Consider the following 25,705-nt stretch of genomic DNA (forward strand, 5'->3'; position numbering starts at 1 on the left):
TTGTTGTCTCTCTGTAAAATTGGGAGACCCTCAGGGTTGAGAGCAGATTTTCCTCTTTTGCATCTATTTCAGCACCTAGCCCATTGCATTGTAAATGCTTAATAAATACTAGATGAATTAAAAGTTAAGCATTCTATGTATTCTTTAGAGAAAGATACACGGACATTTTTGCCAACAGCAAAAATGAAGGCAGTAACCATTTCTGGTTTATCTTGTATTCCTAGCATCAGACAAAATGGTAGGGACATGGTAGGCATCCAACAACTGTTAATTGGCTCCTCCAATCCCTCTTTTTTGTCATCCTTCCACGGAAATTTATTGAATGCCTTCTAAGTATCAGACAAGTGGTTTATATTAATGAAAGAACACAGTCCAGAGGAGCAGTTTTATTTGTATAGGCAATTACAAAGTAATGGGACACAGGTTATAATAGAAGAATGTAAAATTTCACTGAAGTTCACAGGGAGGAGAACCTCATCTGCTGGGGAGTTGGGGAAGGCACTCCAGGATGATGAGGGTTGAGCTATTGAAGGAGGAATGGAATTTGTCAAAGCCTGTCTAATACCAGGCTTTGAGGGTATTAGAACACACTCCAGTTAGAGAGGATGGCACACACATGATCTTGGAGCTGTGTTACAGCACAGTACACATTGTAGGGGTAGTTTAGCATGGCTATAGGAAGATGTGGGTAACATAGGGGAAGGAGGTACGGACAGAATTGAGAAACAGGGATTATTCTGGGAGGTTATTAGAGGTCAGAGTTTGAAGAACATCTCAAAACAGGAAATACTGACTGGTATCTGAGCTTTTCCAGAAGGCTGAAGTTAAATTCTACAGGTCATGTCTCAGTAATAGCAGTGATAGTAATAGCAATGGCTAATATTTATTGAGTGTTTGTTAGAGACATGTGCCTTTCTAAGCATGCGATTCATTTAATCTTCATAATAACTTATAAAGTAGATATTGTCTTTATCCTCATTTGACAGATGAGGAAATTGAAGCATAGAGGTGCCTCATTCAAGGTCGCAGAGCAAGTCCAGACTTTAACTCAGAGGGTCTGGCTCCAGAATCTGTTCTTAATCACTATATTATATGACAATGCAGAGAATATAGTGTTGCAATGCTGCAAAGTTAATTTATAAAATAATAAAATCACAGCATTAGAACTTTATTCTCACTTTAAATCTAAACAGCAGCATGAATCATTGCTTCTGCCTTTCATATGTTTTTTAATGGCTTGATCATGTGTCTTCCTGATGATTTGATTACGTGAGGAGGGCAAGTTAAGGTCACTGCCACTAGGTCCTCACTGTTGTTGCCCATATGCAAGACCTCAGTAAAAGATGTCTATATGGCGAATGTAACTTTTAGCCAGGTCTTTGCACTACGAGGGTATTTAGTCTGTCTGATCTTTGAAGATATTTATGCATGGATCATTGGCTCTAAAATCCCCCTCTTTATATCCCCACAACAATGCATGTTTTTGTCTAGTGTACTCTTAGAAGGGGCCAGATTTTGTGAACATAGATGCCTGTCCTTCAGAGTTTGTTTATAGAATATGCTCCAAGCATTTGCTTCTCAAATTCTCCACTATTTGATAACAAATAAACCATAATGTAACAGGATTTTCATTTAAGTTTTTCCATTAAGCCTTAGCCATGGATTGTGATGGTATCTGGTTGAGGCCAGATCTGAGTTTAGTTTTTACTCTGCTGCTGAAATTGTTGTGTGATCTTGAGCCAATCATTGTACTGTTCTCAACCTCAGTTTCCTCATCTGGAAAATGAGGGTGTTGGAGTAGATGATCAGTGAGCTTTCTCCTAACTCTTAACATTCTCTACTTGTAGAGTTTTTATAATCAAACACAATTGTGTAAAAGAGAGAAAAGCAGTTGTCATAGAAACTGTTTTAATACATAACACTGTTTCTTTTTTTTTTTTTTCCAAGAGAATTAAATCGTTTATTGATTACACATGATAATGGATGATACACAAGCTTCATTCCCATCTATAATTTTATCTGGTACCATTATTCAATTTAGATATATTGCATAGGATGTGCCAACAATCACTTTTATAACCAATAATTCCATGATTTTGCTTGGGTAATCCCTTTTAACAGTGAACTTCAGGTCACAACAGTAACTATCAGTTCAACTACACCAAGGTTTCCGAAGACAATGGCTTCTCCACCCAAGCAGGTTGTATATAAATTCCAAATAGAACCTGGCATCACCCTGAAGGAATTCTAACTTCACACTGTTGGGGAAGTTTACCAAGATGGCTTCAGAGTAGACTAACTTTACACAGCACATTAAAAAAAAGACATTTATTCAGCGTCACGATCAGACTATTACATTTAGCAATCAACAGCATGGGTGCAAAAAAAAAAAATCTACATTAAAACCCTTTGTTGGAATGCTTTACACTTTCCACAGAACAGAAACTAAAATAACCTGTTATACAATTAGTCACAAATACAGTCCTCGAGTTTTTTGCCCATACACATGAGTATTTGTCTAAAACATGTCTTCTTTGTAGCAGCTAGGCCCTGCCACCACTGTGCTTGGCTGAGTTCACAAATCTGTTGTAACCTGTAGCTTCCCTGTCACTTCTCTGGCTCTCCTCCCCTGCTAAGCTTTGTTTCCTAATTAAAATCTTCTGCCACTGCCATAGCTACTGCTGCTGCTGGAACCACCATAGCCACCTTGGTTTCGTGGTTTTGCAAAGTATTGGCCTCCACCGCCATAGGAGCCAGAGCTTCTGCCTCCAAAATTTCCTCCCTTCATGGGTCCAAAATTTGAAGACTGATTGTTGTAATTGCCAAAATCATTGTAGCTTCCACCACCTCCAAAATTGCTTCCATCATTACCAAATCCATTATAGCCATCCCCACTGCCACCACATCCACCACCACCACGGCTGCCACCAAAGCCACCACGACCACTGAAGTTTCCTCCACGACTGAAGTTGTCATTCCCACCGAAACCACCTCCACGACCACCACCAAAGTTTCCAGAACCACTTTGACCTCTTTGGCTGGATGAAGCACTAGCCATCTCTTGCTTTGACAGGGCTTTCCTAACTTCACAGTTGTGGCCATTCACAGTATGGTATTTCTGAATGACAATCTTATCCACGGAGTCATGGTCGTCAAAGGTTACAAAGGCAAAGCCCCTTTTCTTGCCACTGCCTCGGTCAGTCATGATTTCAATCACTTCAATTTTCCCATACTGTTCAAAATAATCTCTTAGGTGATGTTCTTCGGTGTCTTCTTTAATGCCACCAACAAATATCTTTTTCACAGTTAAGTGGGCACCTGGTCTTTGAGAATCTTCTCTTGAGACAGCTGTCTTTGGTTCCACAACTCTTCCGTCCACCTTGTGTGGCCTTGCATTCATAGCTGCATCCACCTCCTCCACAGTGGCATATGTGACAAACCCAAAGCCCCTGGAACGCTTGGTGTTTGGATCTCTCATTACCACACAGTCCGTGAGCGTTCCCCATTGCTCAAAATGGCTCCTCAGGCTCTCATCGGTTGTTTCAAAGCTCAACCCTCCAATGAAGAGCTTCCTCAGCTGTTCGGGCTCTTTAGGAGACTCTGACTTAGACATGACGGCAGGGAGAAGAGAGACTTTAACGATGCTTCTTCGGCGGCGTCCACGGGCAGAAAGGAGCAAGCTGACGAACGTATCTCAACACTGTTTCTTAATCAGCCTGTTTTCCTTGAAGAAATTTGCTTCTCTTATGATGCAGGCCCAAAGGTCTCCTAATCTTGCCTTTAGAAAAGCTCAGATTTCAGTTCCATCACTTAAGAATTCAATGCATGGAACCAGTTACTTAACTCCCCTGTGCCTAAATTGCTTTATTCTTAAAGTGGTGTTGATAGGCATACTGACCTCATAATGTGGAGCATCAGGCCTGATGCACAATAATGAAAATGTTAATGATAATAATACCAATACTGATAATATTTAAAATATCTAATGTTTATTGAGTTAGTTACTGATACTGTGTGCTAGGCATTACTAAATGTATTAACTCATAGAATCTTAAAACCAACCCTGTGGGGTAAATGTTACTATTAATCCCATAATTAGATCAAGTTACTTACTTGTACCAAGTCACACAACTTGAACGGGGTAGAACCAGAATACTTGTCGAGCTACATAGGCCAATTTCAGAGCCTACACTCTGAACCATTAATGTTTCTCAATAACAACACTGTTAATATATAATTGTGAATAACCAGCATCTTTTATGGTCTTTGCTATAGGCCCAAATCTGTTCTATCCTATGAGGTAGGTGATATCATCATCTCTATTTTGTAGATAAGAAAACTGAGACCTCTAGAGGTTAATTAAAAACACATAGTTGGTAGTATTGGAAGCAGGACTTGAACTCTTGCAGTCTGGCTCCTAAGTCCATGTTTTTAACCACGATATCTCAGTATGAGCTATTATTACCCTATATCCAGTTCAGTTTTGTCTCCATGAATGATGTAAGATGATTATAGCTCCACCCACTAGATGATGTGAGCCTTTGGCAATCTTCTGGAACTCTGTTTTTTGTTTTGTTTTGTTTTGTTTCTGTTTTTGAGTCGGAGTCTCTCTCTGTCCCCCAGGCTAGAGTGCAGTGGCATGATCTTGGCTGTCTGCAACCTCTGCCTCCTGGGTTCAAGCAGTTCTCCCTTACTCAGCCTCCTGAGTAGCTGGGATTACAGGCACCCACCACCACACCTGGCTAATTTTTGTATTTTTTAGTAGAGACGAGGTTTCTCCATGTTGACCAGGCTGGTCTTGAACTCCTGACCTCAGGTGATCTGTCCGTCTTGGCCTTCCAAATTGCTGGGATTACAGGTGTGAGCCACCGCACCCGGCTGGAGCTCTGTTTATGCTCTTTGTTGATCCCTGTTGTGTGCCTAACCGCCACATTCATTTATGGAAAAGCCAAGCTGCTAAACAAGTATTTTGCCATGTCTTGCAAAATAAAGCAAGAGGAGATAAGTACAAAAGTCTTTGAATTTCAGGCTAGTAAGGTCTAAAATTTCACACAACAAATACAGTCTGTAAAACATTTGAGAGAGAGTTTACTTCAGTAGCTCCAATATCTGAGCAATGTTTTCCAAATACCTTAGCACCTACTGATCTAAGAGTGAGGTAGGAGAACTTCTGTAAACATCAGTTAATATTTTCAGCCTTAAGGGCCATAAGGTCTCTGTCATGACTATTTAACTCTGTTATAGTGCAAAAGCAGCCATAGATGATAGTAAACCAATGTATCTGTGTTTCAATAAAACTTTATTTACAAAAACAGATGGTGGCCCAGATGGCCCAGGAGCCATTGCTTACTGACCTCTAGTCTGAGAGACAGATAGCCTACTGATAAAGTATTTAATGTCCATGAATTTTGGGATCAGTGGCCTCTTGTAGGTAAATTAAAACAATAGTAATGTCATGTTTATTTTCTCCTTCCCTCCTCATTTTTAATGAGACCTGATCTTGCTGTTCCACATTTACTAAATTAGGTACTGGCAAAATGTGATAGTGTAGGCTTACACTATTCACATTGCTATCTGCTGCTTGACTCAATATATTGAAATTTGACTTTAAGGACAGACTTTCAGCAGTAGGAAGCAATGGTGACAAAACAACTTTTAAAAAAGATCATATGGAATGACAATGTGGATATGTGCCTTGTTTTGAGCTATCTCAAATCCTTTTGCTAAATAAGTACAGGGTAAATTATTTTAAATAGGGAAAATGGAACACAATTTTTAAATATTTTAAGGCATTTCAAATGGCCCTTAAAATACAACAGTTGTCCTCTAGAGGGATTTTCATTTATTATTAACCGTATCAGAAATGTAATTAAGTCAGTGCTGAAATTAGTCAAGATAAACTTTATAACTCAAATCACATAAATAACGTATATGGGTTCTATGAATTAATCATTGTAAATTTGATTAAAAAGTTACATTTCAAAGTTCATGCAATTTAATGTCATGTTGTTCCTGTTTTTCAAACATTTGTTAAACCAGCTGTTTATAGAGGCACATTGTATGGCTAAAGATCTAATTGCACCATTATTAGCATAGAACTGTAGTCAGTAAATAATTAGTGGCTTGCATTCTGGAGTTTTGATAAATTTTTAGACTTCTCTAAATTAACATTTGTCTTATGGTCAGTTAAGGAAATTAAATATCGATTAAGGAAATTGAGACAGGGCCAGCTTCACAGTCTCCCTCCTCCACAGGGCCCCCTATGACCACTGCGTTGGAGGCTGTGCTGACTCTGGGGAAGGCCTATCAGTAGCTGTGACCTGGGTTAAGCTGAGGGACCAGGGGCATTTTTGAGAATATTGATTAGATTAAGTAGACGTGGGGACCTGTATTCGTTTTTTATTGCCTCTGTAACAAATGACCAAACAGTGCCTTAAAATGTCACCAATTTATCTTATATTTCTGTAAGTTAGGTGACTGGTGCAGGTCTCACTGGGCCAAAATCAAGGTGCTAGCTGGGCTGTGTTCCTTCTGTCTTTCTGGAGACTCTGGAGGAGAATCTGTTTTATGGCCTTTGTTTTTTGGGATGGAATCTCTCTCTGTTGCCCAGGCTGGAGTGCAGTGGCGTGATCTCGGCTCACTGTAATCTCTGCCTTCTGTGTTCAAGCGATTCTCCCACCTCAGCCTCCCGAGTAGCTGGGATTACAGGCACACGCAACTATGTCCAGCTAATTTTAGTATTTTTAGTAGGGATGGGGTTTCACCATGTTGGCCAGGCTGGTCTTGAACTCCTGACCTCAGGTGATCTGCCCGCCTTGACCTCCCAAAGTACTGGGATTACAGGCGTGAGCCCCCACGCCCAGCCTCAGTACCTTTTCTAGCTTCTAGAGCTGCCACATCCCTAGACTCATGGTCCGTCTTTCATGTTTGAAGCCAGCAACGTAACGTCTCTCTGATCCAAGCCACCAAAGGTTCTCTGCTTTTGAGATCTCATGTGATTAGATTGCCCCCCTTCCTTTTGGATATCCCAGGATATCCAAAGGATATCTCCATTTCAAAGTCCTTCATCAAATCTGCAAAGTCCCTGTTAGTCCCATGTAAGGTGACATATTCACAGGTTCCAGAGATGAAGAGTTGGACATTTTAGCAGAGCCTGTCTACCACACAACCAAAATTCAGTATTGGATTCACTGTCGGCACTTCCTCTGTTTACCAGCCCATCTTTTTATTTTTCAGCTTCTTGTGTCCTGACACCCATTTCTGTCTCAGTCCACTTTAAACCTTGTTCTTCTCAGTTCTCAATTTCTCTGACCTTCCTTTAGCACTCAGTCCAGTGGACTGCCTTCTCCTGCTGAGAGCAGTATTGCTGGCCAGGCTGCCTGGGTTCAAAGCTAGGCTGTGCCTCATAAATGTGACCTTTGGTAAGTTATTCACTATCTCTGTAACTCAATTTTCTCATCTGTAAAAGGAGGATAAAGAATGTGCCTGGACTACATATGATTTATATAGTGATTCCATGAATTAATATATTCATCACTCTTAGAACAGTGCCTGAGACATAGTAAACCATCAGTACATGCTAACCATTGTTGCTGTGAATTTGGTTACTCTCCTTTTGGTTGCTGGTAGAAATTCTCTCAAGATTTTATCTGTGATTTCTTGTCTCTTCTTCAGAAGTTACACCATCTCTCAAAGCTTTAGCATTCATCCGTAGGCGAAAAACTCCAGCTGGACGCATTTCCAAGCTCTATACCTTTATTTCTGGCAATACCAGGTGAATATTTTTGTTTGGATGTCCCAGGGGAGCCACAAAGCTGAACTTAACATCTTGCCTACTGAAATATTGCATCCGTGTTCTTATTTCTATTACTGTCTTTAGATCCAAAGTCAATTTTTATTCTTTCCCTCTCATTTACTACCAAACATCAAAAAAGTTATCAAATACTAAAGAATCTACTTTCAAACTATCTTTTAATCTATTTGTGTCCCCACTTCCACTGCTCTGATCCAGGTTTCTATGGCCGTTACCCTGATTTGTTGCCCCAGTTGAAGTAGAACAGTATTCTTAAACCTTTGCTCTGATTATGCAACCCCCACCACTGGACCCGCCCCTCCCTTCCACCTTGCTCCCACATCTTAAGTGATTCTCTGCTGTCTTAGCCTGGAGACTACATCCAGGGTAGCATATAAGTGAGTTTTCTTCAGGAATTCCCTAAAAATTTAAAAATTTCATACAAAAGTATGTTGTCAAGATCGTTGCTTTCAGTCTTAACAGCCAGTTACTGCTCACGCATCTTAAACATGCTTGAAACAGGACATCTTTTCCTTTCGTGAATGAGCTTTGTTTTTTCATACCTGAACCTTCACCACGGGGGGCATGCTCTTCTCCTCCATCTCTGCCTATGAGAAATTTACCCAGCAATGAGGCTTAGTGACAGTACCCACCCCTCTCTTTGTGAAGCCTTCCCTGGTAGCTTTTCCCCGAACCCTGTAAGCCAGAGGTCAGCAAACTACAACCCACAGGCCAAATCCAGCCCATTGCTTAGTTTTATAAGTTTTATTAGAACTCAATCACACTCATTCATTTATGTATTGTCTATGGCTGCTTTTGGGTCTGCAATAGCAGAGTTGAGTAGCTGCAACAGAGACCATATGGCCCACAAAGCCCAAAATAAATTATGCTCTGGCTCCTTACAGAAAAAAATGTGCTGACCCCTTTCCCCTCTTGGAGATTACATAGTCTACCTTGTGCATCTTTGACATCTTTTTCTGTTAGACTCACTTCTGCACAACTTTTTTCCTGGCAAGAACGATCTCTTCTTGTAGACATAGATTCTGCCTTTATCATCCTCGTTTCTGTCCTTCGGCCTAGCAGGGGTAGGTCTCCATAGTTGTTGGGAGCAATAGATTACTCTGTAAAATTTTTTTTTAAAACTACATTTTGCTCACTTGGCTAAGTGACCAAAATCTTATATAAAGCAATGTTCCCTTTAGGGGGTTAGTGCTTATCATTTGATGTTTCTGGTAGTAAACCATTTCATGTTTCACTTCGAGAAGCACTTTTTTGACTGCCAAGATAAGCTGAGAAATTGAGTCCAAGGATCTTAAGAAATAATATTCCTAAGCCATTTAGGCAGCTCACTTGGTGGTCTCATTTAATAAGTGGTCCACTGAAATATAGGATTGCAGAGTATACTTTTTCATGATGCATGGGTTTTGCCATGTGAAGTAGATACCTAGTTCCTACTCAGCTATTTTTGTTGACTACCTAGGGTGTGATAATATTTGACCATGCTACTCTCTTATGAAAAATGCCAAATAGTTAAATTTGTTTTGGGAAAACCAGAGATGCCTCTCTTGCTCCTAAAGGAGAAACCAAATGACCTTGGGTTTCTTTCTTTTTTGTCTCTCTCTCTAAAACCCAGGAAGTATTGATGTCATGTCCTCCTGTGAAGTGCATTAGCTGTCCTTGCCTTTGCTGCTTTAGTACTGGGAAATGCCTCTGTTAGACAGTGAGCTCATGAGTGCAAGGACTCTGTTTTTTAATTTCTGAATCCTCAGTGTTTGGCACAGAGAAAGCTCTTGACAAATATTTATTAAATGAATAAATCAATAAATAATTGAAGATCTCAGAAAGAACCTTTTTCCCAAGGTATTACTTTTAAACCATAAACTTACAATTGCCTACTTCTATCTAGTTCGCATCCTTAAATATCTCTTGCGATAATTTCCTGTTGTGATGATATAGAGTTTGTCTAGCTGTGGGAGGTCAAGGGTGGGCTACATTGTGCCTAAGTCCACAGAACGCAAGGAAAACCCTTAAACTTTTGTGAGGTGACAGGAAATCAATATCTGCTCCCTAAGTATTTCCCTGAGTGAGAATGTAAAGGTTTAAGATAAATTTTAAGTATCACAGGGTGAGACAAAGTGAGAAATTCAGGATTTAGATTGGCATTCAGAGCAGGGAGGGAGAAAAAGATGACCCAAATTGACACCAAATGAGAAAATCTTGGGAAATAAAGGTAAACGGTAGCAAATGTGATGTATTTGAGAACCTTACAAGGAAGTTTTCAGTATGTTCCAGTTGATTTATAGGATGTAGAACCATTAAGTGTTAAAATGGAAAGGGGTGGATTTCCCAGACTCTCGCAGTGAGGGTTCAGTTAGGAATCAGAATTCCAACAAACAAACAGATTTTAATAAAGAAACTTCTTATGTTACAAAGGAATGGCTGGGTTATGGAAATTAACAAGAGATGGTGAAGCACCCAGGGTCTAGCAAGGGTGAGGAGCCTTTATAAAACATGCCTCAAGAGGCAAGGGCAATTATTGGAGCCACTCAAGAGCAGGAGCCATGGGAAAGGGGCTACCCAATAGGGGTAGACCTTGCAGAGGGCTTTCCAAATGGCTAGGGTCCTCACAAGTATTAACACAGGAAGGGAGCAGGGAAGAAGTAACTCAGCCTCTCTTTCCTCCCAACCGTTAGCTCCTTCTTGTGCCTCCATTGGCTGAGGCCAACTGGAGGCCTGTGAGGGAGCCCAGGTGATGAAGGAGTCACCTTCACAGAACACAAAACAGGTGGATAATGGATTTGAAGCAGGTGTAGGCCCACAAAACATCACCAGCACAGGGACCATCTCCAGCCTTTCAGCTTACAAATAAGGAAAATGAGGCCCAGGCTGGGGGAAATGCATACCTTGGAAATTCATCCCTTTCAGCCTTAACACTTAATGTTCTGTATCCTCATAAATCAGTGCTCACATGACAAAGACAATCAATAAGGACTGACTGAATAAGTAAATGGAAGAATACATGAATTTGAAGAATAAATGAATTTTTCATACCATAAAATCCAGTTTTCACCAACATGTTTGCTAGATAGCATTCTGACATATCAGTGGACCATAATATATTTAACTATTGCCCTATTAACAGTTATTTTTCTAGTTTCTAATATTGCTATAATCATAATAATTATTATAGTTATGTCCATATTAATTATAATTATGATACTGAGTACTATTTATTGAGTATGTCAGGCACCATGCTGCGTGAACACATACTTTTTTAGCCCTTATTATGAATATTTGAAATATGAATTTAAACTCCCATTTTGTAAAAGAAGAAATTGAAGCTCACATAGTAACTCAATCATAACTCATCAGAAGTTCCACAGCTACTACAAGATAGACCCAGAATATGCACCAATATCCACTCAACACAAAAGTCAGTCTCTCTATTGCTTCCCTATGTTATAAAAACGTTTGAGTGGAACATTTTCTTATGTAACTCTTAGTATGTCTTATTTTCTTGAGATAACTTCCTAGAAGTGGAATTATTGGGTCCAAAGAGATGATGCTATTTTTAAGTAGTAAGAAATAACATTTAGTTGCAATTTGAAATATATTAAATATTTGTGAGAGAAACCTTCTTATATAGGTATGAAAGTTTTAGTTTTGTCTAATGATCTGATTGCGAGTGGTAAGATAGCCATGTCTGAGAGCCCCTGTTTTCTTATGTTTTTACCAGCAGTGAATAGTATCTTTTTTTTTAATAGCCTTTATTTTTTAGAGCAGTTTTAGGTTCACAGCAAAATTGACTGCAAAATACAGACATTTCTTATGTATCTCCTGCCCCTAAACGTGCATAGCCTCCTCCATTATCACCTTCCAACACCAGAGTGGTACAATTGTTATAATTGATGAACCTACATTGACACATCATCACCCAGAGTGCATAGTGTGTATTAGCGTTCACTCTTGGTGTTCTACATTCTGTGGGTTTTGACAAATTTATCACAATGTGTGTGCACCATTATAGCATTAAACAGAGTAGTTTTATTGCCCCGAAAATCCCTTGTGCTCTGCCTGTTTCTCCCTCCTTTCTTCTTTCCTCATGGCAACCGCTGATCTTTTTACTGTCCCCATAGTTTTGCCTTTTCTAGAATGCCATATAGTTGGAATTATGTACTATGTAGCCTTTTCAGACTGGCTTCTTTCACTTAGTAATGGTTCTCGAACATTTAAGGTAAGTGAATGGACACTTAAGGTTCCCACATGTCTTTTTATGGCTTGACAGTTCGTTTTGTTTTAATGCTGATAATATTGCATTGTCTGAATGTACCACAGTTTATTTGTCAATTTCCCTACTGAAGGACATCTTGGTTGTTTCCAAGTTTTGGCAATTATGAATAAAACTGCTGTAAACATTCATGCGCAGGTTTCTGTGGGAACATAAGTTTTCATCTCATTTGGGTAAATACCAAGGAGCATGACTGCTGGATTGTATGGCGAGAGTATGTTGAGTTTTGTAGGAAACTGCCAAACTGTCTTCCAAAAAGTGGCTGTACCATTTTGTATTTCCACCAGCAGTGAATGAAGGTTCCTGTCGCACTGTGTTCTTGCCAGCATTTGATGTTGTCAGTGTTTTTGATTTTCACTATTCTAATAGGTGTACAGTGGTATCTCACTGTTGTTTTAATTTGCAATTAATTACCCAATGACATCTACATTATTTTTTAAGATTTATTTTTATTTTAATATTTTATTTATGTACTTATTTTCAGTTAACAAATAAAAATTGTGTATCTTTATCACATATAATAAAGTTTTGAAATGTGTATGCATTGTGGAATAGCTAAATCAAGTCAATTAATACATATGTTATATCACATACTTATCAATTTTTATGGTGAGAACGCTTAAAATTACTCTGTGATTTTTAAGAATACAATACATTGTTATTAAGTATACCCACTATTTTGTATAATAGATACCCAGAACTTATTTCTCCTGTCTAAATGAAATTCTGTATCCTTTGACCAACATCTCCACAACCGAGCTCCACCCCCCAGCTTTTGGTAACCACCATTCTACTCTCTGCTACTTACGAGTTCAAAATTCCACAAATAACTGAGATCATGGGGAGTTTGTCTTCCTGTGACTGGCTTATTTTACTTAACATAATGTCCTCCAGGTTCATCCATATTGTTGCAAATGACAGGATTTTCCTTGTTTTTCTTTCTTTCTTTTTTTTTTTTTTTGAGATGGAGTCTTGCTCTGTCGCCCAGGCTGGAATGCAGTGGCGCGATCTCGGCTCACTGCAAGCTCTGCCTCCCGGGTTCACGCCATTCTCCTGCCTCAGCCTCCCAAGTAGCTGGGACTACAGGCACCCACCACCACACCCGGCTAATTTTTTGTATTTTTAGTAGAGATGGGGTTTCACCGTGTTAGCCTGGATGGTCTCGATCTCCCGACCTCGTGATCTGCCCGCCTCGGCCTCCCAAAGTGCTAGGATTACAGGCATGAGCCACGGTGCCCGACCCCTTGTTTTTCTTTTTAAGGATGAATAGAATGTCTTTGAATATATCCACCACACATTTTGTCAATTTTTCCATTGATAGATACTTAGATTCCACATTATGGCTGTATTTTGGCTATTGTGTCTAAAGTTACAGTGACCATTGGAGTACTGGTATCTCTTGGACATACTACTTTCATCTCCTTTGGCTATTTACTACATTTAAAGAGTTTTAAATCACTGTTTATGAATTTTAAAAAATCTCAGGTTATTTTCACTGTAGATAGGCTTGTGGGGGTGAGGAAAGGAGAGTGGGAAGGCTAAGCTATTCAAGGTTGTCTTCACTGACCACTTCCCCTTACTCACCCCCTCTTCTAAGGTCTCAGCTTATCTCCCAGGGACTGAACACTCTCCAGACAAAATCAGCGTAACAGAAGTCTGACATTCGAGAATATTTGAGTTTAGTTACCTGTAGTCTTCCCTAGGTATCCCTAGAAAGATTAGTTCCTGGATAACCACCTCCCTCCCTTCCCCAGATACCAAAATGCTCAAGTCCCTTATATGAAATGGCGAAGTATTTACATATTACCTATGTGCATCCTTCCATAAACTTTAAATAATCTCTAGATTACTTATAATACCCAGTACAATGTAAATGCTATGTAAATAGTTGTTATACTATATTTTAAAATTTATTTTCCTTTATTGTTGTTCTAATTGTTGTTTTTTTTTCTGAATATTTTCTATCCGAGGTTGGTTTAGTCCACAGACATGGGACCTGCTTATCTGCAGGTCCCATCTGGAGGGCCGACTGTACTTTGTTTGGTGCCTGCCCTGCCAGCTCCCTGCCATCCCTGGCACCCTCCGTTTCTTTCTGGAACTATTTACATTAGTGTCTACTGTGAGTTAGGCATTGTGATAGGCATGAAATAAGGCACAGTCCTGGCCCCACATTCATGGGACAGATATGCAGATAATTACAGTACAGGTGGGTAGGTCTTGGTGTAGGTATGTACCAGGTGCTAACAGAGTGCGGAGGAGGGACATGTGAACTGAGGGTTCTGGGGATGCTTGGTAGAGTTGGAGGTTGGGAATAATGGGATTTCTTCAGAAGGGTGATGAATGAGCTGATCTTAGAAGAATATATTAGATTAGGGCTATGAAAGAGAGCATTTCAGGCAAGAAGGAGGATTTTTTTTTTTTTTTTTTTTTCATGAACTCACTACTTAGGACCAAACTGTAAGCACCAGCACTGTTTCATTTTCACCTTATGGAGACCATTATTGGAGCTGTGTTCATCAAGTCTTTTCTATGAACCAACAACGCCAAATTTCAGTGGTTCACACCTAGAAACCTTTGTCTTTTTGTTCAGGGTTTTTTTCAGGCAGCTCTTGTTTGCCTGATATTGCCTTGTTTGAGTGAGGCTTGGTCCAGGTTGCAGATCAGGTTTGGGTTTGCTCTTGTGTCTCCTTCTGAGACCCGTGGCTAGTTGGGACATGTGCTTTTTTTGATAATAGCAGAAGCAAAAGAGACCAAGCATAAACCACATAAGCACATTTCTGCTTTCATCTGTTTGCTAACATCCCCTTGGCTAAAGCAAGTCATAATGGCCAAGTCCAAAACCAATAGAGCAGGGAATACACCTTCTCTCTTTATTGGGAAGTACTAACAAGTCACATGACAGAGAGAAAGTATGAATTACGAATCGGGGGCAATAATCTACTCTGCCACTGTGGTTTCTTGAAATGAAGTCCTAATAGAATTCGGTCGCAGGGGGAATAAAAGGGAGACTCTCACTCAGCCTCAGCAACAAGAAAGAAAAAGTTACAAAAAGTCTGTAAAGAATCTAGAGGAGGATTTGAAGGAGAGAAAGCACCAATAATCTAACTGCAGCACTTTATTTGAATTTAAGTAATGCTGGTCAAACATTCTTACAGGCTCTTACCCTTTCTGATCTATAAATTCTTCGTGTAGATATTGAGCCAAAGGTTAGATCTAGAAAATATTATATCTAGTCCTTAGCATTTTGGTTTCTTTTCAATGCGCTTAAATGCTCAGTTAACGTGGCTTTAGACATAATTGTAACAGAGTTACAAATGAAAGCATCTTGGCAGAAAGTTTTTCCTGGCTTTGATGTGTTGGTACTGCCAGATTTTTGTGACATGCTGATGCTAATCTGTCAAATAGCCTGACACAAAGTGAGAAGAGAAATAAAAGGAGGCATGACAGGGCCAAGGACGTGGTGTGGTGGAGGATGGTTGGGCAGTAGCAAATTCTGTCATCAGCCATGCTGAGACTAAGCAACACCCTATCTTCAGGTCTCCGGGTCGGGCAGGGGGGTCCTACATGGGTTAGAGCTCATACCACTCTCAGAAATGCACCTACTTTCAGTTACCCACCAATTCTGATGCTCAATGCTCCTCCGAACCTGTTTTCTATGGGTCCACTGGAGCTCACTTAACTAAGATAGCACAAATTCTGCCCCCCTCATGGGAACATACCTAAGCTAATGACACATGAGGTGCTTCCTCTTCTGCATGTATTCCTATGTGTTTGAGCTTTTTCCTCCCTCAGATGCGGGAGGGTATCAGTCTGTTTTACAAACATTTTGTCAAGTGTCCTTTGAGCCACATAAGAGAGGATATTAGAAAAGCTCCAGAAAGTTTGGAAAAGTAAATTCAGACCTGAGAGTAACCAAGAGAGTTCCTACCTTCCTTCTGGTCAGTGTTCCAGGAAGTTGAAGCACTGGATTTACCCTCCACTTTGTAGTTAAAGAGGAAACTAGAAGTAAATCTTCCCTTCTACAAGGTTTTCTTTTTCTTTTTTTTTTTAAATTAAGAATAGATGAGTCTTATGTTTTGTGTGTGGTGGTGACATTCAAAACATAGTTTTTCAGTGTTTTGAAAAGTAATTTACCTAAGAAATGACAGGAAGAGTAATGCAACACATAGACAGCACCGCTGCGAGTTGTAAAACATTGACAGAACGACACATGTTCCTGTGGCATAGAGTCCTTCTGAATCACAGAAATGACATTTGGATGAAAGCAAATCATTTTTACACAGGCACACTGCTAACTGTGCGGTAAAGCCAGAAATAGTGTACCTTGGAAGTGGGCAGAGAGAAAGAACACCTAAGAATTTTATGTTTTTCAGAAAAATTTTCACTTTTTAGGTAGGATTTTTGAGAAGTAAAGAAAATATTTGAGAGTCTTAAAGAAAATCTGAGCTTTGATTTTTTTTTTTTTTGAGGCAGAGTTTTGCTCTTTGCTGCCCAGGCTGAAGTGCAGTGGTGAGATCTCAGCTCACTGAAGCCTCCACCTCCTGGGTTCAGGCAATTCTCCTGTCTTAGCCTCCCGAGTAGCTGAGATTACAGGCACCTGCCACCATGCCCAGCTAATTTTTGTATTTTTAATAGAGATGGGGTTTCACCCTGTTGGCCAGGCTGGTCTCGAACTGCTGACCTTAGGTGATCCGCCCTCCGCGGCCTCCCAAAGTGCTGGGATTACAGGCATGAGCTACTGTGCCCGGCCTTTGATTTTTATTTATTAAAATATTAGTCATTGTGTTCCCATGTACTCATCAAGTGTCTGGAGAGAAAACTCAGACCAAGCAGGAAATGTAGGCTTGATGTTTAGGAGACAGAGTACAGTGGTAGGTGTGACTTGGGGAACTGATCACACAGAGATTACAGATGGAGATATGGAGTGCATAAGATCCCCAAGGATGGACAGGATGGAGAGAAGTAAAGGCCAAAATCAAAACTTTGGAAAATGCCCACAGTGGTGGGCTGATAATGCCTCTCAAATATCTGTCCACATTCTAAATTCCCAGAACCTGCAAGTGTTACCTTATTTGAAAAGAGTCTTTGCATATGTGATTTAGTTAGGGATCTTGAGATAGGGAGATTATCCTCAGTTATCCAGGTGGTCCCTAAATGTCACAACCAGCATCCTTATAAGAGAGAGGCAGAGGGAGATTAGACACAAACACTGAGAAGGTGATATAATCACAGAGATAAAGATTGGAGTGATGTTGTCACAAGGCGAGGAACACCAAGGAATGCTGGCACCCATGAGAAGCTGAAGGAGGCAAGGAATGGATTCTCCCCAGAGCTTCTGTCTGCCTTTCTGGAGTCTCGATGGGCCTACAGATGTTCAGCTTGCACTTCTGTGGAAATAGGGAACATACAGCAGTGGCACAGAGCTCTGCTGACACCGTGGTGTGAGACACCTGGCCTCCAGAACTGTGAGATGATAAAATCCTGTTTGAACCCATCCTGGTTGTGGTAATTTGTTAAATCGGGCTTTGGGAACTAATCCCACCTTTGGGAACAGGAACAGAAAGAGTTTAAAAAGGTAAGGGGAGGTAGCAAGAAGCTTAAGTGTCATGAAAACGAAAGCCAAAGCAAGAGTTTAAAAACAGATGAGCAGAGGCAGTGGTGTAAACGCTAGAGCCTAATGGATAAAAACAAAGATTGAGGAGAATCATTGATATGACAGAAGCTAATGATGGCAGCTAACTTACACTGAGGACTCATTATGCTGGACATTGCCATAAGCACTCTGCAGATATAAACTCAATTCTCACAAAACCTTATGAGGTATGAATTGTTACCCCATTTTACAGGTGAAAAAACTGAGGCAAAAGTTTAAATAAATGCACTAAGTAACATAGGTAGTAAATGATGTGGCCAAGATTTGAGCCGAGAATTCTGGCTACAGCATCCACATTTTAGCCACTACTTTGTACTAACCTCACCTTATCCCCCAGGGTGTGTGTTTCCCAAGTTCTGACTTTGGGTCTTTTATCAAGTAAGGTAGATGATGTGTCTCAACAGGAAAAGGTATTTTTGTAATGATTATTTGAGGTGGAAAGGAGGAAGATGAGAAACTTTACATCACCTGGGCCCCATCTGCTCAGCTGAGTTGGAGAGGAAGCTATCTGATGAGGCTGAGGGAGGCAGCTAAGTTTCTGGCCTCAGGGAGCCTAGGAAAGACGGTGAGGATACAATAAAAGAGGAAGCACTAAATGAAAAATTTGCTGCACAGGTAAGCGTGCTCAGTGTTATTTCCTTGACTGGGTTTTGCCACTGTGCCCTGTCTATGTCCAAGGTGTCTACACCATGTAGCGTGCAAAGTGCAGAGGGAAAAGGGACTGAAGGAGGATCATCGCCCCACACCTGCCCGATGGAAGGTACTTTGTTCGGAGATGATGAAGGAATCAGAAAACTGCACAATGTGACCTTTGTCATTAGAGACTCTTGAATGTTTGAGAAATGGACCATCCATGTACTGGCGGATGAATGAGAGTTCAAGGGCATTACATGATAAGAACTAATTGCAAGATTAGAGACTGTAGTGGGTCAGAGGAACTGAAGTGTGTCAAGGGGAAGGTACAGCTCTAGATAGTTCTTACTAAGGTCTTTGACAGCTGATCAAGAATCAGGAGGACATTTCAGCCTGGATGATGCCATGGGTCAAGCATGGGAGAGGGGAGAAACAGACAGTTCTTCAAGAGCTTAGGCCAAAGGACTCTCAACATTCTGTGCTTCCAATCTATCCCCCACCCAGGATAGATTTCTGTTAAGTTACTATTCAGAACCAATGCAGGCTTAAAACAATGAATATTTATATTGGTATTGAATCCATTAGACTGCATGGTATAGTGGAAAAAGACAAGGTTAAAATATCAGTTACTCACTTTGTTGTGTGACCTTGGTCAAGTAACTTCTCGAGCCTCAGATTTCCCATTTGTAAAACGTAGATACCAATTCTCAGGCTCTTATGGTTGTGATGATACATTAATGGGATAATGATCAATATCTAGTGTAGTGCCTGACATTTAATAGTGTCAACAATTTTTTAGACTAAGAACAAATTGGATGATGTAATTTATTGACTGACAATTCATTTCTAAAGATGTGACTTCAGAATGTTCTATAAATATTAACATTTTCAAATGCCTGGAGTATATTTTCTATCTTGCATACTAGCTATTTATTTATAAATCTCTCTTTCTACCATTGACTTAGCCTTTGTGTGAGGAGAGCTCTTTTAGGCTAGGCCCTTTATCTGTACTTTGAGGACCCTTAATTCCTAGAGGAAGAACATGGATTTTTCTCAGGCATTAAAGATTCCTTCCAAATTTCCATGTAACATACCCATTTTCCTCATATCTATCTTCTCCTGGTAATATTCTTGAATTATTTTTTATTTTTAACATTTTTTTGCTATGATCTACATTCTTATATTTTAAAAACACAATTTCAAGTACCTATGCCATTTATTTCCATGATATAATTTCTATTCTCATTTACGTCATTTTGTGCTTCCTTCAGAAAAGTTATATAAAAGCTAAAAGTGCTGTGCTGAGTCAGAATCCTGTTCTCCTCAGCCCAATAAGCCTCTGCAAAAAGGAAAAGAAGAAATGTTTTCAGGAGAGCAGTCTATTTCATATTTGCAGACTGAGAGTGCATGTGTCATCTGATGTTGACTTAAAATGTCTCTCCCCTTCCCTTCATCTGTCACCCACAAATCTGTTTGCATTCTTCTGGAGTCTTGATGGGTCTACAGATGGTTCAGTTTGTACCTCCGTGGAAATGGGGAACATGCACCAGTGGCACAGAGGATGGTGGAGTGGAAGAAAACCACTCCACCATGATGTGGATGATGCATGTGGTTGATGCTGTGGTGTCTGTCTTACTTATGGAGAGAGACATCTGGGAGTAGAAGGCTCATACTTGTGTAGGCACCGGAGCATCAGAGTAGGGCATGCATTACCTGGGGGCAGCTTGCCAGCCTATCTCCCAAGGGGCCACCCAGCATGATAGTCCTAACCTAGGTGAATCTCCTGAGACCAAGGCTTAGGCTCACAGCATTGTGGGCTTAGAAACAACATCTTGGGGACAGACTCATACCAAGCAATTCATGTGGTGGTAGAAGTGTGGAAGCCCAGGATGTCCATCTGTTAGCTCACACTGAAACTCCTGGCTGCCAGGTAGACAGGAACACTAGTGTGAAAACTCTCTTCCTGCACTGGAAGCCAAATCCTAATCTTTAGGTTATCTGGTGAGCACTGTTAGAATGAGGACAGTTAAATGGATGAAGGAAAGTAAAATCATGTATGTCAGGACTGTCTGGTGGTGCAACTGGAATTCTTGAGCTTAGCATATTTCTTAGATGAGCACTGCCTATGTTTATTACACTGTTTGTTTTAATGATTTCCTGGCTGATCAAGCCCTAATCTGATTTGAGTCATCCTTCCTTAAGATTTGCTAGAGTTTGCAAATTGGCCCAGGTCATATCTTCTTTTTCCCCTGGGAAAATTTAAGGTAACTCTTCTTACCTTTGACATGACCTATGACTGTCGATTTTGCAGTTTACCTCTTAGCAGAGCTGTTATTTTCCTTGTTTCTGGGTTTTTAGTAGACTTCTTATTGTAGCTCTAAAATAATTTTTAATTCTCTTTTTTATTGGTATTTCTTAGCAAGATTTCTTCTGTAGTGAAGAACTTTCCCTCATCAACTAATAAAAAATGGTTAGTAAAGGAAAGGCAGGATAAATGCTTGCTTTATTCCCTTTATTAATTTTCTGAGTAATGAGTTGGTGTCTTAGGAACCTCCAATGGTGATCAATGAGTGTTTTAAAAAAATACACATTGAACTCAGTATTTCTTTATACAGTTGATATGCATCAGTAGATGGAGTCCATATTAATGATGTAATCTATATAAGCTGATGTAATCAATACTTTTGAGGAGATTGACATGATAACTGGAATTTGCTTTAAATACTCCAGTATCTAAAAAGCAAACCAACAACAAAGGGAGTGGGGTCGATGAAAAAAGATTAGAAAAGTCTTGATATTTGTTGACACTGGTTGATGAGGACATGGAGTTCATTATACTATTCGTTTTGCTTTTGGTATGTTTGAAATATTTCTGAATAAAATAGTTCTCAAGATGCATATAATTCTAAGGTTATCAAGAGTGTAAATGTGAGTTCAGCCAACGACTTTGGCCTATCTGTGAATCTTGTGGAGAAAGTTCTTGATTTTTATTGAAATTCCAGATACCCCAACAGTAGTTCTTAAGCCCTATTGCTTTGGCAACAGCATGCCAAATATGTGCACATATTCCCAGCATTTTGGAAAGAATTTTTATAAGAATCTTCAGATTCGACTGATTGGATCCTGATTCATAACAGTCTTGTCTTGGTAACTAAGGATGTCTACTTTTGAGTGATGCATACCTTAAGAATTTAAAACATGGTTGCTTCTGTTCTCTGGACTTCATATAAGAACGTAACAACCTTTTAGCCATTCTGAAGTCTAATGGTGCTATTTCTCATTCCAGGTTTAAGTTTATCTATTCATGGGGCTGAAAAGCGTTTGCAAATCCATCAACGGCGAAGTGTGGCAAGCCACCCAGCGTCACGTCGTCGCCTGCCTGTGGTCAGGCATTCCTCACTCCCACCAGGCAGAAGGTCAATAAAAATGGAGGCGAGCTCTTCTGGAATCACTAATGGAAAAACCAAAGTCTTCCACCCAGGTGATGCATGGGGAAGTTCAACGGGGACCCATTTCAGCAGCAACCTGACCACAGCCTGCCTTATATTTTTATTATGTAATTATGCCATACTTTCAGCTAAGCTTGCTTTTGTTAGGAGTCTTGTTTTATTTCCCCTTCTCTTCGCCTCAGTCAGTGGTAAATATCACCAAGACAAATAAGAGGGGAGAGAGCTTGATGGATCAGAGAAGGTTGAGGCTATGTGCACAGTGGTAGAATCTAAATGAAACTCGGAGTGCGTAAACTCTTTCTTAGTTCAGGAAAGCTCATTATATAATAAAACAAAATAGAGATTTGGCCATTTTCCTGATAATTTGTTCTAAGATTGCTCAGGAAAAAAATTAAGCCAAAAAACACCCACACTTTGAAACCTAGGTTATCTGTGTTGGCTTGTCCACATCCTCCTGAGATCACGAGAGAAGACTGGAGTCATTATGTTGTTTTAAGTCTTCTGGGAAGCATCTGTGATCTCTTTAAAATATTAAAGTGATTCTACATTAAAGGAAGTAAAAACATTTTATGTGCTCATTTGGGGGAAAAGCTCATTTACGTATTCATTCATTGATTGAACAAATATTTATTGAGTGCCAGCTACGTGCTAGGCATTGTTTTGGGTTCAAGGAAATATCAGTGACCAAGGCAATGTTCCTGCAAAGTGACTTTATAGAAACATCAATTGTGAGAGAATTCATAAGTCATTTAGAACAACTCTCACCCAATCCTGATTCCTCTCTGTAATGTCCTAGTAGATGGCCACACAGCTGCTACTGAAGCCAAGCCTCCATCTCTACTCATGTCACCCCGTCTTCTTTCTCTTAGCATGTAACCTTGTTTCCTAACCCACCAAGAAACACCAGGGCCATTGGGCATGAATTACTGGAAGTCCCTTATCCTCTCTCTTCAAATGTATTGCTCTTTACACATCCTTCTCCACTTTCCTCCAGTTTTCAGAAGATGAGGGGCCTCCTACTACTGTCTTTGACCAAGCCTTCACCCATGACCTTTAGCCAGGAGAATGTGTCCTCTTGTTTTTGTCTCTTTCACCCCTCCACGCTGCTAGCTGTTCACCCTCAGTCTATGAAAAGGCTCAAGCTTCTACCATTCTGATCATTTGACACTGTATCCTTTTCCCTCTTCTGCCACTTTGCCCTCCTGCCTTCCAAGCCAAACTTCTGAAATTATAATTTACTTTTGATTGCTCTGTTGTATCGAGAGCAACCAACACAATCTGGTTTCTAGCTTCTCCATTCCATCCTGGCTGCTTTTGAGGCCCTCAGTGACCTCCTTTTATCACAATGTAGTATGTTTGGCAGACTTTCCTGAGGCACCAGACCAAGGTGGACAACCCACTTGTTCCCCAAACACTGTTCCCTTGGCTTCCATGACAATCTTAGGGTTCTCCTCTTATTTTTCTCACATGTAACTTTCCTGGTTTCTCCCACTCTAGCATCTCTCTCCTTCTCTTGCCTCCTTTCCCAGGACATACCAAATCCAGAATGATTCATCTCTACCCCGATCAGTTACTGTGCTTGTTCTACTGATTACAGGGTCCAGTTCAAACCTCTTAGCATGTTAAAAACAAATGCCTTTTGTGATCTGACCCCTACTGCTTTTCACCCTTCATTTTTTGCCCTCATCTTCCTTAAGCTTTATTACTATATTACATCAATCAGGGTTCAATCAGAAAAGCAAAACCAGTAGATAGTAAGTACTAGAGATTAATTACAAAGAATTGGCTTTCATTGTGGGAGACGGCTAGGCAAGTCTGAATTCATGGGTCAGGCTATCTGCAAGGGCAGGCTGGAACTCTTGGGTACAGCTCTTAAAAGCTTCAGCTCTGCTTTTAAGGCTTTTCAACTGACCTAGATTATCAAGGAGAATCTCCTTTACATAAAGTCAACTGACTATGAACTTTAATTGCATCTACAAAACACCTTCACAGCAACACTAGATTAGTGTTCATTGAATAACTGGAGACTGTAACCTGGCCAAGTTGGCTTATCAAATAGACCATCACATCTGATTATATCAATGTGCTTTCACTTCTCTAAATACGTGATGCTGTTTCATGCCTCCCAACCTTTGCTCCTGCCATTCTTTCTTCCCAGGATGCCCTGGTTTTGCCCCGTTATCTTTGAACATGTCGAAATTACTTGTCTATCTGTCCACTGAAAGATCTTTAAGGGCAGGGATTCTGGATTATTTATCTCTGTACTCCCAAGAAATATTTGTACGGTAGGGCTGAACAAAACCTTCATTAGCTGTGTTTTAGACTACTACAATAGCTTCTGAATTTTTCTGCCTGCCTTTCTTTCAGCAAGTACCTGATTTACATCAGTAAACAAAGCAGACAAAAGTCCCTGCCCTTGGGGAGTTCACATAGCAGCTGCAAGAGATAATAAATAAATATATTAAACCGACCAACTGTGTAATCTATATTATAGTTATATATAAGCCATACGTAATATATAGTGTTTAGGGAAAGGATAAGTATTATGGATAAAAGAAAAAGTAGGGGAAGACGGTAGCATGTTGCAATATTAAACATGGTGATCAGGGTAGGCTGAGTCATGAAGATGTGTAACCACTGACTAGAAGTTTCTGAGACAGCCATGTGAATGTCTAAGCAACTTCATTCCAGCAGAGGGACAGTTAGTGGACAGCTTGTAGGGTAAGGGTGAGTCTGGTGGTTTGAAGAACAGTATGGAGGCTCCTGAACTTGAAGTGGAGTGAGTGACATGGGGAATCATCTCAGTGAGGTCGTAGGGACTAGATCGGGCAGGACCTTATAGGCCATTGTAAGGACTTTGAGCCCTATATGAAAGGAAGCTCTTACAGGGTTTTGAGCAGAAGAATTCCATAATTTGATTTATATTTTAACAGGATGTAATATAGACTATGGGGAGAGTAGATTATAGGAGGAGAGGATAAAAGGAGAAAGGTCAGATAGGAGGCCTCCAGAATGATCCAGTGGAGAAATGATGGTAGCTCTGACTAGGAAAGGCAGAAGTGATGGTGAGAATTTAGAGTCTGGATATATTTTAAAACTGGACCAACAAAATATCCTAATGGATTGGATGTAGGGTAAGAAAGAAAGAAGAGCAAAGGATGACTGAAAAGTTTTTTGGCCTGAGTAAAATCAGCTGAGATGGAGAAGGCTGCAAGAGAAGAAAATTTGGTGGGTTTGAGGGCAAAGGTGGGGCTGAGCTCAGAAGTTTGATATTGAGAGCTGGCAAGATATTGTGGGTGGTAGTTTGACCTCCCTGTCTGGAGTTTGAAAGATGATTGGTCTGTGAAAGAGATATAAAACTAATAGTTGTTGACATATAAGTGCTATTTAAAGACATGAGATTGAAAGAGATGACCAAGGGAAGAAGTATAAATGTAGAAGGGAGAGCATCAAGGGCTGAGATCTGGGACACTCCAATAATAAAGGGTCAAAGAGGACATGAACCACCAGTAAAGAAGGCCAAGAAAGAACCACCAGCAAAGATGGAGAAAACCCAGAAGTGCCACATCTCAGAAATTACAAAAGTTTATCAAGAAGAGAATAATGGTTTTCTAGATTAAATGTTGTTGAAAGTCAAATAAGATGAGGACTGAGAATTAGTCATTGATTTTAGTAAAGTGGAGGTCAATGATAATTTCGTTAAGAGCCGTTTTAGTGGAGTGGTGGGGATGAAACCTTGATTGAAGTGGATTTAAGGGAGATGAGAGGGTATAAATTAGATGCTCTGAATATAGGCAACTTTTTTGAGCAGTTTTGCTATGAAGTGTAGTGAAGAAATAGGGCAGCAGCTGGAGGAGAAGTAAGGTCAAGAGTTTCTTTTAAAAATAGCA

At 40.1% G+C, this 25,705-nt stretch overlaps 1 protein-coding gene and 1 pseudogene across 6 annotated transcripts in view; one reads left to right on the forward strand and one right to left on the reverse strand.

Annotated features, from left to right (window-relative positions):
- ANO4 (anoctamin 4) overlaps nt 1-25,705 on the forward strand; it is a 406,193-nt gene that overhangs the window by 167,715 nt on the left and 212,773 nt on the right. For 4 of the 5 annotated variants that reach the window (XM_021922815.2, XM_021922816.2, XM_021922817.2 and 1 more), the window contains one exon: nt 21,653-21,847. In XM_021922815.2, coding sequence (XP_021778507.1) covers nt 21,653-21,847 — 195 coding nt within the window. Of the gene's footprint in view, nt 1-21,652; nt 21,848-25,705 lie in introns of those variants that run through there. The other variant, XM_017946144.2, reaches the window with a different exon arrangement.
- On the reverse strand, nt 1,944-3,690 carry LOC100999501 (annotated as a pseudogene). The gene has a single exon (XR_002515812.2). The product of XR_002515812.2 is annotated as a heterogeneous nuclear ribonucleoprotein A1-like (transcript).

Source organism: Papio anubis, chromosome 9, assembly GCF_008728515.1.
Source record: "Papio anubis isolate 15944 chromosome 9, Panubis1.0, whole genome shotgun sequence".
Classification (NCBI taxonomy): Eukaryota; Metazoa; Chordata; class Mammalia; order Primates; family Cercopithecidae; genus Papio; species Papio anubis.